This window comes from Vigna umbellata, chromosome 7 (genome assembly GCF_029865625.1).
Source record: "Vigna umbellata cultivar VRB3 chromosome 7, Vumbellata_1.0, whole genome shotgun sequence".
Classification (NCBI taxonomy): domain Eukaryota; kingdom Viridiplantae; phylum Streptophyta; class Magnoliopsida; order Fabales; family Fabaceae; genus Vigna; species Vigna umbellata.
The window spans coordinates 32,687,432-32,702,670 of NC_142171.1; the positions used below are offsets into that span (position 1 = coordinate 32,687,432).

General features: G+C 40.4%; 1 protein-coding gene across 1 annotated transcript; it reads right to left on the bottom strand.

The window, feature by feature from the left end:
- Nucleotides 1-8,886: 8,886 nt before the first annotated feature.
- LOC124846055 (uncharacterized) lies at nt 8,887-15,239 on the bottom strand. Its single transcript, XM_088095282.1, is given in 5 exon segments — nt 8,887-9,224; nt 11,993-12,207; nt 12,379-13,263; nt 13,900-14,264; nt 14,655-15,239. Coding segments are annotated over 5 exon segments (2,388 nt in total).

A 15,239-nucleotide genomic window follows, 5' to 3' on the forward strand; every position in this document is an offset into this window, starting at 1 on the left:
GATCGTTCGCGTCAGCTTAGTACTCATTACCTTCTTTTTCTCGAAAATATTAAAAACATAAAATCTCCAAAAATTAAAAACATCTGCTTTTCCAAACAACAAACAATCTTTTAGCTAGAACTACGTAACCCTGATTTCTCATTTTGAATGAGAATACGTAGGAGCAAGGTCAATCCTTGTCGGGCCCAAAAAACTAAAAAAATATGTTTTGTTTATTTAGAATTTTATTTTAGGGGATAATTAAACATTTTGAAAAACCACATCATATTCGTGCATTTAGTTAAAGGTACTGCCTTAGGGTAGGCGTTGTGGGGTGCTAACACCTTCCCCACGCGTAACCGACTCCCGAACCCAATCTTTGGTTTTCGTGGACCGTACTTTATCGTTTTGAGGTTTTTCCGTAGTTTTCCATAATAAACTATGGTGGCGACTCCAAATCTCTTTTTAAAACCCGTTTCTTTTTGGATCGTCGTCCCGTCGCGATTCCGGTTGCGACAGATGGCGACTCCGCTGGGGATCGAAGAGAGTCGAGCCATTTAATTAGATGCGCGAATTTGTTGTGGTTTTGCTTATGTGTTTTTCTTTCCCTTTTCTATATCTATGTGTGATATTTGGAATAACTGCAATAACTGTGGAATATTGAACCCTAGGGTAGACAATATGTTTATATCTGCTTGGGAATTTTTCTGGTTGTTTTGCAGGTGAGGGTTTGGGTGTGCATAATTTCCTCCCTTCACACACACACTTTTGGCATATCATGAGTGGGGCCCTATACCCGGGTCTGAGCGTAGCTTAGAATTAGAGGAGTTGTGTAGCGGTGTCACTCTGGGATGTACTTCCTGTTTGGCTATCGTGAGAACTCCAGCTAGAGTCTGTTCTCTTCATATGTGTTTTCACACCTAGTTGATTACTCGACTGTTGTGGAAATGCTATGAAGGGGGCCATAGCTCTAGTAACCTTTGACCTTTAGGTTCAGGGAACCATCCTTGTGAGATTGCATATACTTGACCTTGAACTCAAAGCAGTGAACCTTTGTTAGGGCACGATGGGAGAAATATGTACTTCTGTAACCCTCACGCTGTTCGTTTTTTTTATGATATTACATTTCATACCATGCATGTGCTTTGTTTCGTCATGTTGTTTTATTATCATGCATCATATTCATACATCATTTAGTAACATGTTAATTTTAAGGGAAATCACAGGTACTTACTTGACTTCATACGAGATGGATGTTAACACAAGATCCGATGCTACACGGCACACCGACTCTTCCGATTTAAGAAAGAAGTATAGTCTAAGGACCCATGTTGGAAATTTGACCGGGCTAATAAACTTGGGAAAATTTTTTTTGGCTGCTTTGGCAAATGGGGCAATTGAAGACATCCCCAGGATGGTGTCGAATGCTGAAGCTAGTACTCATTTTCGTAATTCATCAGTGGAAATAGAATTGTTTATTAATCATTGTAAATGGTTGGTGGGAGAGATGAAATCTTTCATTGCCCGGGCGCGGGATTGATGTACATCATAATTGTGTTTTGTTCCTTAGACGATGTAATGGATCAAATTTTCTTTAAATGAAAGATAGGGGATGTTTGTTTGGTATCGACTTGTGTCAATTTTCCATCAGTATTGTCATCATTATCCTGTGATTTCCACTTATCACTAGCATGCATCATGTTTTCTTTTGTTTTGCACTTTTCATCCTTATCTAATTTAATTTAATAAAAAAATAATCATCAGTACAAGTGAGAGAACAACGACAAGTTTTCCACGACATCCGTACAGGACCAGAGCTAACTCGAAGGTCATGGAGAATTGGGAGCAGTCACACGAATCTATTAAGGCTGATGTCAGCCAGTTGAAGGATCAGATGGCCCAGATTTTGGCGGCTCTCGAAGCCCTGAAGACTACGGGAGGGGCGACGTCTTCGCAAGTTAAGGGAAATGCTCAATATTACCCTCCGTTGTTCAATGCTGGGAGCCAATCTGTTTCGTTCCCAATGTATGGATTACCTCCAGGTTACACCCCACCGGTGGGAGAATACACAGAAGGGGAGCAGACTTCATTCTCTTTCCCTACCACTGCCAACGTACCGCCAATCAGTATTCAGGGACCTGTTGTAATGTCCGCACCTATGGTAAATGAAGGAATGCATGCAAACATGTCGGATGGAATACGAGTAACTCCGGTGCCACCTGTGATTACCGGAGAGGGATTTTCTACAGGGGCTGCACCACATACCTCATTTCAGGGGGTAATTAGTAATGTCGATGGAGCAAAGGATAAACTTGAGAGCTTAGAGGCAAGATTGAGGGCTGTTGAGGGGTATGAAAGTTATGGATTCGGAGATGTTGCCAGATTGAGCTTGGTTCCTGGCGTCAGAATACCACATAAGTTCAAAGCGCCAGATTTTGAGAAGTATAAGGGAAATACATGCCCAAAGAGCCATCTAACCATGTTTTGCAGAAAGATGGCTGCATATGCTTATGACGAGCAACTGCTCATCCATGTTTTTCAAGATAGTTTGGCTGGAGTGGCATTAAACTGGTATACTCATTTGGAGCCGACTCGAATTCGTTGTTGGGCGGACTTGGCTGATGCTTTTGTGAAACAATACATATACAATACCCATGTTGCACCAGATCGTTTACAGCTGCAAAATATGTCAAAGAAGGACAATGAAACTTTCAAGGAATATGCCCAACGGTGGAGAGAGTTAGCTGCACAAGTCGAACCACCTTTGTATGATAGAGAAATGGTGGCAATGTTTGTGAACACTCTCCAGCCACCATTTTACGAGCACATGGTCGGGAACGTGTCTGCCAATTTCGCTGATATCATTATAATAGGCGAAAGGATAGAAATTGGGGTTAAAAGTGGGAAAATTGCATACAGTTCGCCCGCAACTGCAAATTACAAAAAAACCAATTTCAATGCGGGAAAGAAGAAGGAAGGGGATGTGCATGCGGCATCGGCAATGCCTGTATGGAGAGGTCAAGCTCCCGCTCATAGCTTCCGACCATACTTGGGGCAACCCCCTCTTACAGCTAATACGGCATTTGCTCATCAGGCCAGGCCTCAACAACAACAAGGGTATTATCAACCGCCATTGCCCCCAACTGATACTTGGAGGGCTGGGGGAATTGCAGGTCCAAATCAGAATGCGGGCCAAAATACTTACCCAAGAAGGAACCAATTTGTTAATTTCACCCCTATCCCTACAACTTACACAGAATTGTTACCCCAACTCGTCCAAAGGGGTTTGGTTGCTATTTGTCCAATGAAGCCCATGCAACCTCCGTATCCCAGGGGTTATGATGCAGAGGCCAAATGTAGTTACCATGGGGGAGGTGTTGGTCACTCAACTGAGAGGTGTCTGGCTTTTAAACACAAAGTACAGACTCTAATCGACTCTGGGTGGTTAAAGTTTCAAGAAGATAAACCCAGCATTGAGACTAACCCACTTTCTGGGCATGAGAGTGCCTCGACGAATGCCATCGAGGATGAAAAATATGAGTTGATAAGGGACGCGGGTGGAATCCGAAGTTCCAGAAAGTTTATCTTCAAGGCGCTGATAAAGGTGGGCCTTTTAAAAGGTGATTATGACGAGGATGTAACATGCGCGCTTCATCCGGATGATGGGCACTCTATTGAGGAATGTGGTGAATTTGAGTATGTTTTGCAAGACCTGTTGGATCGGGGTTTGATGCAAGTATGCTACAAGGATAAGGAGGGGGAAGTGTTTACACAGATTGGTGGAGAATCCGACGTAACTCTGCCTGAGCCGTTGGTGATCCATTTCACTAGAACCACCCCTGCGCCAGAGGCTGAAGAAAAGTTGTCTGTCATCATCCGGGCGCCGTCTCCCTTTCCTTACAAAACGGGAATGCTGATGGAAGAAAGGAGAGAGTGCGGTCTAGCTCGTGTAGAAAGGCGTGAGCCCAGGGTGGAAAAGATTCGTATTCGTGACATCAAGGAGAAATTTCGTAGTGCTGGTTGGATCAACGCGGGCCATATAACAGCCATGGAGGATGAAGATAGCTTTGAATGCTCAAGTTTCGTGCGGGCCGGCTCCCCAGATGCACCACTCAACAATTGGAACTCTGAGTTTACCCGTGATGCTTAATTTGAATAAAATGTAATAGTTTTAATTAATCCTATAGCTTCACCCGGGGCTTTAGGATTCATGACTTACGGGTTGACGTTTAGTTTTGTGCTCAGCGTGATAATCGAATCGTGTTTGTTTTTATCATCATTTCGCATTAGTCATTTTTTTTCCTTTTTTTTATTTATTCCTTTTTTTTTCATAAATTTAAATAATGCAGATGTGACAATGAAAGTTTTGAAAATAACAATGTCGATATTCCTAATTTTGAACACCCTATCGATAATACGGAAGATGATTATGAAGATAATCCGGAACCCTCTCCAGAGCTCTTGAGATTAGTGGAACAAGAGTCTAAAGAGATAAAACCTCATCTGGAAGAGGTTGAAGTACTCAACTTGGGAGAGAAAGAAGAGAAAGGAAGTAAAAATCGGTACTGGCATGAAAAAGGAAGTGAGGAAAGGGTTGCAAGCCCTATTGAAGGAGTTTAAGGATGTGTTCGCTTGGTCTTACAATGACATGCCAAGTTTGGATACCAATATTGTGCAACACAAGCTCCCACTTAAACCGGAATATCTTCCAGTCAAGCGAAAAACTAAGAAGAATGAAAAATGCATTTGACAAAAGGGTGCATCCCAGAGAATTCCACGAAGGCGAGCTGGTGTTGAAGATGATCTTGCCTGTACAAAAGGATCATAGGGGCAAATGGACCCCGAATTATGAAGGGCCATTCGTAGTGAAGAAGGCATTTTCTGGTGGGGCACTAATTCTCACAAGGAAGGATGGAGAGGAGTTACCATTACCGGTTAATTCGGGTGCAGTCAAAAAGTTTTACACATGATGATTCCGTGATAGGGGATCAATATTAAGGGATATTGACATGATCTTTATAGTTTGTTGTACTCTGTGTTATTTCATTCAATAAATACTGCATGGTTTCATTCATAATTTTTGTTTGCACGCTTCTTGAAATATTGCATGTCGCGCTGAGCTTTTAGGTAAATAAAGGAAAATAAAGGTAATGATAATTAAGCACACATGAGGTATATTCGGTTGGCACCAGCTCGTTCCTGAGGGATGTCGTGAAAGACTAAAAAAGGAGAGAATAAAAATGCACATGTTGAATTCATTGTCAATTAGGTTGTCTAGGGCATAGTACGTTCAAAAAAAAAAAAAAAAAAAAAAAAAAAAAAAAAAAACACAATAACTGGAAATGGCAAAGATGCAGAGTCTTCTCCTGATTCAGAGTTTCGGGGGTAACCTGTGTTCATTTCTCGTTAAAGCATCCGCTTTCTTATTGCGTGAACCCCGAACCTTTTCATTTCCCTTCAAAACAAAGGATTGTCGTGGATAGAACACTGGGGCAGTTGTCATCATTGTACCCATGCCCAATGATTCGCGATCGGGGAGCAAAAATAATAAAAAAATTTGAAAAAATGAAGTCGATGTATCAACTGCTACAGAATTTCGTCTCATGGTTAAGGTTGTGGAAAGCAAGTCAGGCAAGCTTCAGGATGACGTGTGGCCGTTTTCTTTATCCAAATGATAAAAGAGGTTTAATCAATTGCACCCACTTTGAGCCGTAAGTTGTAATCATTTTTCATTACCCTAGACAAGAATCATTAGCATATCGACATCAACTCAAAAACATACATCATAAGCATCCAAAGTTGAGGAGGAAATCTCTAAAAAAAAAAAAACAAAACAAAAATGAAAAGGAAAGTATCATAAAGGACCACAGCAGGGGCAACAAAAAGAATGATCCAAAAGGAAAGAAAAAAAAAACAACAATAAAGGATGCCTGAAGTTCAAATCTCTAAAGACAGTTGACTGGGCACCTTGCAAATGATTCTTGTTAAATTGGTTTAGCCGTTAAACACTTATTTGAGCCTTCATTATCCATTTCTTTCATAACCCGTTTTCCTCTTAGCCACGTTACAAGCCGATTAAAGTCCACGCCGAGTGAAGTTTGTTCGTCCTGGTCTTTCTTACGAACTTAACTCTGGGAAGGAATGATGTGGTGACTGATATCATCACTAGAAGAAAAGAAAGGACATTGAAAATGAAAAGTGAAAATACAATGTAAAGTCTCCCCGTCAATCATCATGTCAAGAAGGAACCCTCAACTGGGGCAATCCTTCCTACCCAAACCTTTTCACCTCCCCAAATCGTACTTACTGTGCACAACAAAATTGGGGCAGTCTTGTGGGCCCTACATGTTTTTATGTTAACCATACCTCCCCAGATGAGGAGAACACAAATGTTAGCTCCACATACAATCATTCAGTTATCTACTTCTCGTCCCTATTTTTCCCTCACCTTCTCGGGTTCAGGCCAAATTGGATGGCAGGAAGCGATAAAGAGAACTTGAACTCATGGTTACACCCTTCTCTTTCTCATTAGAGGGCTCACTGTCTCCTGACATTTTATGATTACGTTTTGAATGTACATTAGGTTTGATGACAATGTTGACAATGAGTTTCAAATATGGGCAGTCTAATTAAGAGAGAGTGGCAAAAAAAAAAAAAAAAAAAAAAGAGCAAAGGTTTCATGTGTTTATTCATTCATGCACCCTCATGACATTACATCATACATTTCATAATAAGCAAGGTATTTTGTTTGAAAAATCCTTTAGGCACAAGAGAAGTTGTGAAAAGGTTAATACAACATTTGCTTTTAAGTTTATTCGATGTTTTGCTAAGTGTTTACCAACGTTTCAGAAAGTTTCAAATCCAAGTTTTCTTCTGTAATACCGACCCTCTGCTTCGTAATGGTCAAATTCAAGTTTTTCTCCTACGATATTGGCCCTCTGCATGGCAGTGGTCGGATTTAAATTTCTGTTTTGTGAGTTTGGCCCTCTGCGAGGCAATGGTCAAATCCAGGTTTTAGTTTTCTGTTATCGACCCTTTGCGTGGGAATGGTCGGATTTAAATTTCTGTTCTGTGAGTTTGGCCCTCTGCGAGGCAATGGTCAAATCCAGGTTTTAGTTTTCTGTTATCGACCCTTTGCGTGGCAATGGTCGGATTTAAATTTCTGTTCTGAGTTTGGCCCTCTGCGAGGCAATGGTCAAATCCAGGTTTTAGTTTTCTGTTATCGACCCTTTGTGTGGCAATGGTCGGATTTAAATTTCTGTTCTGTGAGTTTGGCCCTCTGCGAGGCAATGGTCAAATCCATGTTTTAGTTTTCTGTTATCGACCCTTTGCGTGGCAATGGTCGGATTTAAATTTCTGTTCTGTGAGTTTGGCCCTCTGCGAGGCAATGGTCAAATCCAGGTTTTAATTTTCTGTTATCGACCCTCTGCATGGCAATGGTCGGATTTAAATTTCTGTTTTGTGAGTTTGGCCCTCTGCGAGGCAATGGTCAAATCCAGGTTTTAATTTTCTGTTATCGACCCTCTGCATGGCAATGGTCGGATTTAAATTTCTGTTCTGTGAGTTTGGCCCTCTGCGAGGCAATGGTCAAATCCAGGTTTTAATTTTCTGTTATCGACCCTCTGCATGGCAATGGTCGGATTTAAATTTCTGTTCTGTGAGTTTGGCCCTCTGCGAGGCAATGGTCAAATACAGGTTTTAATTTTCTGTTATCGACCCTCTGCATGGCAATGGTCGGGTTTAAATTTCTGTTCTGTGAGTTTGGCCCTCTGCTAGGGAATGGTCAAATCCAGGTTTTAATTTTCTGTTATCGACCCTCTGCATGGCAATGGTCGGATTTAAATTTCCGTTCTGTGAGTTTGGTCCTCTGCGAGGCAATGGTCAAATCCAGGTTTTAGTTGTCTGTTATCGACCCTCTGCATGGCAATGGTCAGATTTAAATTTCTGTTCTGTGAGTTCGGTCCTCTGCATGGCAATGGTCGAATTTAAATTTATGTTCTGCGAGTTTGGCCCTCTACGAGGTAATGGTCAAATCCAGGTTTTAGTTTTTGTTACTGATACTTTACTTGACATTGGTCATTCGGCATCGTGACTTGAATTATTTTGTTCGTTTTCTTTCATGATTTAAACCCGGACAAAATTAGTGTCTTTATCTTTACTTAGCTTTACTTAAATAATACGAAAAGATTAAATTTTCGTATTATTTAGTAATATCTAAGTAAAGAGGGGCAGCTGTCAACACTCAATTTTGTCCGGGTTGTAAAAAATGGATTTTTATTGGTTTTTTATTTTATTTTATTTTACCTTTTTTGTTTTATTTTTTTATGTATTTGGATTCTTGCTTTTAATTCAATTTTTATTTCTTATCTTCAATTTGTTTTAGTAGAGTTAATTAATCAAAATAATTAAAAAATTAAAAAATAAAATTAAAACTAAAATTAAAAATAAAATAAAAAAATTAAAATAAAAATTAAAAGAAAAAAGGAAATAAAAAACGTGGAAGAGGGTATGTGGGAGGCGTGTCTCAGCAGGGGGGACCAGGTGGTTAAGGGGATATTTTTCCAAGATTTTCAGAAAGAGAAAAGGCAGGGGAGACCAGGTGGTTAGGGGGAGGATTTTGGGTTTGATCAGAGGGAGAAAAAAGGGGAAAGAGGGTGCACGAGGAACCATTATCTGGGAGCATCATCCAGAGCCATTATTGGCACCGGCACCAACAGAGAAAGAGAAGGACGAGAAGAGGTAAATCTCTGTGCTTCCTTACTGCATACTGCTTCTTATGCTTATTCCATCATGAATGCTTTTACTCTGAACATCATGAGTTCCATCATCACCAACCTCCCCTTCCATTCATTTTCTGTTACACCTTGTTTCCCCTCTCTGTCCTAACTCCCACGCTCACGGCCAATCTCAACAAACCAAAATCAAACCCATTATACAATCAAAAAACGGAGAGCGGTCTCGGTAGTGAAAAGCGGAGAGCTCGACGAAGAAGCGGCGGCCCTTGTATTTGAACTGGCGGAGACGAACCCCTCCCTGGGATTGCCGGTGTCGGAGAGAGCAGATAAGAACAAGGAAGCAGTGGCCGGTGTGGCCTGGCGTGGTGCGGTGGCTAGATCGAGAAAGAGGATGGCATGGTAGCTGGTCTGTAGAGACAGGGATACGGTGGCCACCTTCGTTGCGGTGGCTAGTCTGGTCCGCGGTGGTCAATCGGAAGAAAACGTGGCCGTTGAGTGGCAGAGTGAACCCTTTTGATCAGGGAGAAGGAGACATTGGTCTCATCTGAGAAGAGCAGCGTGAATGAGTGAATGAGTGAATGAGAATGGGAAGGCTGAACCCCTAGGAAAATTCTAGGTTAGAAATAACCCCTGTGGGCCAAGCCCAGTAGTGAACCAGCGAACGCTCGTTATCCAAACGAGCGAACGCTCGTTATCCAAACGAGCGAACGCTCGTTATCTTTAAGCTTTTTGACCGTTCGTTCAACATTCTCACCAGCGAACGCTCGTTATCCAAACGAGCGAACGCTCGTTATCCAAACGAGCGAACGCTCGTTATCCAAACGAGCGAACGCTCGTTATCCAAACGAGCGAACGCTCGTTATCTTTAAGCTTTTTGACCGTTCGTTCAACATTCTCACCAGCGAACGCTCGTTATCCAAACGAGCGAACGCTCGTTATCCAAACGAGCGAACGCTCGTTATCTTTAAGTTTTTTTTTTTTTTTTGACCGTTCGTTCAACGTTCTCACCAACGAGTGCTCGTTATCCAAACGAGCGAACGCTCGTTATCCAAACGAGCGAACGCTCGTTATCCAAACGAGCGAACGCTCGTTATCCAAACGAGCGAACGCTCGTTATCCAAACGAGCGAACGCTCGTTATCCAAACGAGCGAACGCTCGTTATCCAAACGAGCGAACGCTCGTTATCCAAACGAGCGAACGCTCGGTATCCAAACGAGCGAACGCTCGGTATCCAAACGAGCGAACGCTCGTTATCCAAACGAGCGAACGCTCGTTATCTTTAAGCTTTTTGACCGTTCGTTCAACATTCTCACCAACGAGCGCTCGTTATCCAAACGAGTGAACGCTCGTTAACCTTAAGCGTTCCAAACGTCCGTTCACCATCTTTACCAATGAGCGCTCGTCATTTAGCTTTCGTTCCAAACGTCCGTTCGCCACATTTCTTCAACGAGCGCTCGTTCTCAAGCTTTCGTTCCAAGCGTCCGTTCACCATCTTTCCACAACGAGCGCTCGTCATTCAGCCTTCGTTCCCAATGTCCGTTTGTAATTTCAACAATGTCCGTTCGTTATGTCTCTCTACGAACGCTCGTCATTCTGTGCCCTGTACAACGTCCGTTATATTCCCCAATGAACGTTCGTTTCTTTTCGACGAACGCTCGTCGTTCAGTGCACATTTTTAAACGTCCGTTCGTTTCCTTCCCCAACGAACGTTCGTTCTCTACTTAACGAGCGCTCGTGACTCTGAGTCTTTTCCCAACGTACGTTCGGCCTTTACCACGGACCGTTCGTTATCCAAGCTTTTCGGCTGACCGTTAGACATCATTTTATTTTTATTTTGGTACCCCATTTTTATTATTATTTAATTATTCATTTGCCTTTTTATTTATCTTATTTCATTTCATTTTTTATTTTATTACTTTATTTTATTTATATCTTTTAAATATCCACTTATTTCAAAATATATATATAATAATTTTACTTATATACACATATAAAATAGAAAATTACAAGAAAAGTTTTAAAGGTTTAAAGCGCACGTGTGACCGCTTGCGTCGTCCTTGTGCTAAAAATCTTTTCTTCTTTTCTTAAATAAAATTTCAAAAAATACGTTTTAAAGGTTTAAGCACACGTGTGACCGCTCGCGTCGTCCTTGTGCTAAAAACCTCTTCTTCTTCCTTAAATAAATTTACAAAAATATGTTTTAAAGGTTTAAGCACACGTGTGACCGCTCGCGTCGTCCTTGTGCTAAAAACCTTCTTCTTCTTCCTTAAATAAATTTACAAAAATACGTTTTAAAGGTTTAAGCACACGTGTGACCGCTCGCGTCGTCCTTGTGCTAAAAACCTTTTTTCTTCTTCCTTAAATAAATTTACAAAAATACGTTTTAAAGGTTTAAGCACACGTGTGACCGCTCGCGTCGTCCTTGTGCTAAAAACCTCTTCTTCTTCCTTAAATAAATTTACAAGAAAAGTTTTAAAGGTTGAACACTCGTGTGATCGCTCGCATCGTCCTAGTGTTCAATACCTTTCTCTCTTATTATGTAATTTTAAACGAGGGTACGAGTGCTCGTGCGATCGTCCGCATCAGCCTAGCACTCAATACCCTTAAGTTTTCCTAAATAAGTATATAACGGTATGAGTGCTCGTGTGATCGTTCGCATCGGCCTAGTGCTTAATATCGTTATCTCTCTTTTCAAAAATAATAAAAAAATATTTAAATATCATTTTAAAGGTATGAGTACTCGTGCGACCGTTCGCGTCAGCTTAGTACTCATTACCTTCTTTTTCTCGAAAATATTAAAAACATAAAATCTCCAAAAATTAAAAACATCTGCTTTTCCAAACAACAAACAATCTTTTAACTAGAACTACGTAACCCTGATTTCTCATTTTGAATGAGAATACGTAGGAGCAAGGTCAATCCTTGTCGGGCCCAAAAAACTAAAAAAATATGTTTTGTTTATTTAGAATTTTATTTTAGGGGATAATTAAACATTTTGAAAAACCACATCATATTCGTGCATTTAGTTAAAGGTACTGCCTTAGGGTAGGCGTTGTGGGGTGCTAACACCTTCCCCACGCGTAACCGACTCCCGAACCCAATCTTTGGTTTTCGTGGACCGTACTTTATCGTTTTGAGGTTTTTCCATAGTTTTCCATAATAAACTATGGTGGCGACTCCAAATCTCTTTTTAAAACCCGTTTCTTTTTGGATCGTCGTCCCGTCGCGATTCCGGTTGCGACAACAGGTGTACTTGTTGGTTTGCAGGCTGTTTTACCTATCTCTTGTAGCAAATCAACGATATACTTTTGTTGGGATATGAAGATTCCTTTCTTGGAATGAGCTACTTCAATCCCCAAAACATATTTTAGCTTCCCTAAAGTCTTGATTTCAAATTCCTTGGCAAGGCATTGGCTCAACCTTTGTTGTTCCTTTTTATCATTCCCAGTAATAATTATATCATCCACATAGGCCAATAGTATTGTCACTCCCCTTGAATAAAAATGTTTGATGAATAAAGTGTGGTCCCCTTGGCTCTATTTGTATTTAAGACTTGTCATAACTTTGGTGAATCTCCCTAACCATGCTCTAGGTGACTGTTTAAACCCGTATAGCGCCTTTTTTAATTTGAAAATTGTGTTGGCCTCAATGTGTCCCGTATACCCGGGTGGTATTTTCATGTATATTTCTTCTTCGAGATCCCCATGTAGGAATGCATTTTTTACATCAAATTGCTGCAGTTCCCAATTGTAGTTTGCTGCCAACGACAAAATTACTCTAACCGTGTTCATTTTGGCAACTGGTGCAAAAGTCTCTAAGTAATCCATTCCATATGTTTGGGTGAATCCCTTAGCTACCAACCTTGCCTTATACTTCACTATATAAACCCACTTGCACCCAACAACCCTTTTTCCAAGTGGTAGGGAGACTAACTGCCAAGTATTGTTTTTCTCCAACGCCTCCATTTCCAAGTCCATGGCTTGTTTCCATTTTTTGTCAATTAATGCCTTAGATACAAAAGGTGTAGTTGTGGTGTTTAGGCTTGTGAAAAAGGTTTTATGGGTAGGTGAGAATTTTTCAAAGGATAGATAATTTGTCAAGGGGTAAGGTTGTTGTTTGGTGCATATTCTGGTTCCTTTTCTAAGAGTCATTGGGAGGTCTAAATTATGATCTATCTGTTCAACTGGTTTTTCAAAAGGAAATTCATCACAAGCAGTAGAGATAGAATTTATAGGATCAAAAGGAATTACCTCAGATAATGTTGTAGGGTTGGATTCTTGAACATGAGTAGATCTTGGAATGGCCTTTTCTCTTCGTGTGTACACCAAATCTTTCCCAAATTTTGTATTATCATGAGGTTTAGTTGCTGGTCCTGCAGATTGAGGTATTTGATTCACCTCTACTTGTTCCTCTTCAGCTTCAACCTCACATATAGTGGTCATATCCTTTTGAGTTTTTGTTTCTGGTCCAAAAGACATATTTGGTAATATCAAAGGTTCATCTTCCTTTCTTAAAGTTTCCCTCGGAAGATGAGATTGGTCAAAGCAGCTTACTCGTTCATTGAAAGTAACATCTCATGACACTAAGAATTTTTTGGATGGGGGATGGAAACACCTATACCCTTTTTGTGTGGCTGAGTACCCCAAGAAAATACATTTTATTGCCCTTGCGTCAAGTTTTCCTCTTCCATTACTATGAACATGTACAAAGGAGACACACCCAAAAATTCTAGGTTGAAGGTTATTTGTATGGATTATATGTGGGTAGAACGAGTTTAAGACTTCCATGGGACTTTTTGAAGATAAAACAGTAGAAGGTAATCTATTAATCAAGTAAGTAGCAGTGCGAATGGCTTCCCCCCAAAATCTTTTTGGAACATTATTTTGAAAAAGAAGAGCTCTAGTTTGATCTAATAAGTGCCTATTTTTCCTTTCTACAATCCCATTTTGTTGGGGTGTGTTTACACATGAGGATTCATGGATTATTCCTTCCTTTTGACAAAAAGAATTTAGAGTATGATTGAAGTAATCTTTGGCATTATCAGACCTAATTATTTTTATATTAACCCCAAATTGATTTTTAATCATTGAAACAAACTGGAGAAAAACAGAATTGACCTCATATTTGTGTTTAAGAAGGAAAAGCCATGTTACCCTTGTACAATCATCTATAAAGGTTATAAACCATTTAGCCCCGGAAGTATTAGGAATATTAGAGGGACCCCACACATCCGTATGAACAAGATAAAATGGAGAATTTCTTACTTTATTGCTGATAGGAAAAGGTACACGCTTGTGTTTGGCAAGCTCACACACCTCACAATGAAGATCTTCTAGATTTAAATTTTTAAACAAGGAAGGAAATATTAAATTTATGACCCGAAATGAAGGATGTTCCAGGCGACAATGAAACAATTGGATATTTTCTTTGTTGGCCATGGAGGAGTCATATATTAAAGAGTGACTCTCAATGGGCAGACTCAAATCTTCCATGCAGTAAAGGTCATTCCATTCTCTAGCATGTCCAATCGTCCTCCCTAACTTCTTGTCCTGCAATATACAAGAGTTACTATGAAAAACTACATTACATAAGAGGTCCTTCGTAAGTTTTTGTATAGATATCAGACTTTTGGATAACTTAGGGACATGCAAAACATTTTTTAGTATTATGGTTGGGGTTATTTGGACATTTCCTTCTCCAACTGCAATTATGAGGGTTCCATCAGCTGTAGAAATTTTCTTGCTGCTAGGACATGGGGAATATGTGGAGAAGTGTTTAGGGAATGGTGTCATATGGTCTGTGGCTCCAGAGTCTAGTATCCAATAATGGGAAAATGGGGTATTTGAGACATTAAATCCACAAGAAAATGGAAACTTAGTAGAGTATGTCAATGAACACATACCTGTGGGTTTTTCCAATTTACTCAGAAAGCACCTTACTCTTTCTAACTCCTCATGGTTGAGTTATACAGATCATTCCTGACTTTCAGGACCAGTAGCAACATAAGCTTGCCCTCCTCTCCTTGGAAGGCCTCCTTTGTGTCCCCAATCTTTACTTTGAGGTTTTCCATGTAACTTCCAGCATTTATCCCTTGTGTGACGTGGCTTGTTGCAATAGGTGCACCAAACTCCTTCATTTTTCTTCTCTGTTCTTGGAAGAGGACCTACTTTTTTTTGTTCTGCAACCATGACTGTTGCTCCTTCAATAAGCATTGCTGAATTATCCGCAATTGGGGTCTCTAACATTAGACTCCTTCTACTTTCTTCACTCCGAATAATTGCCATTACTTCATTGAGTTCAGGAACCTTCTCCTTGCCTAATATTTGGATTCTGACTTGATCACATTCTTGGTTTAGGCCTACCAAGAAATCATACACCCAATCTTGTTCTATGTATTCTCTTAGAATTGTTGAATCCTCAAAACACTTGGCCTTTATGACCCTGTAATTATCTAACTCCATCCATAAAGATTTGAGTTGATTAGCATATTCTGTGATAGTTTTAGTGCCCTGTTTGGTTGCCAT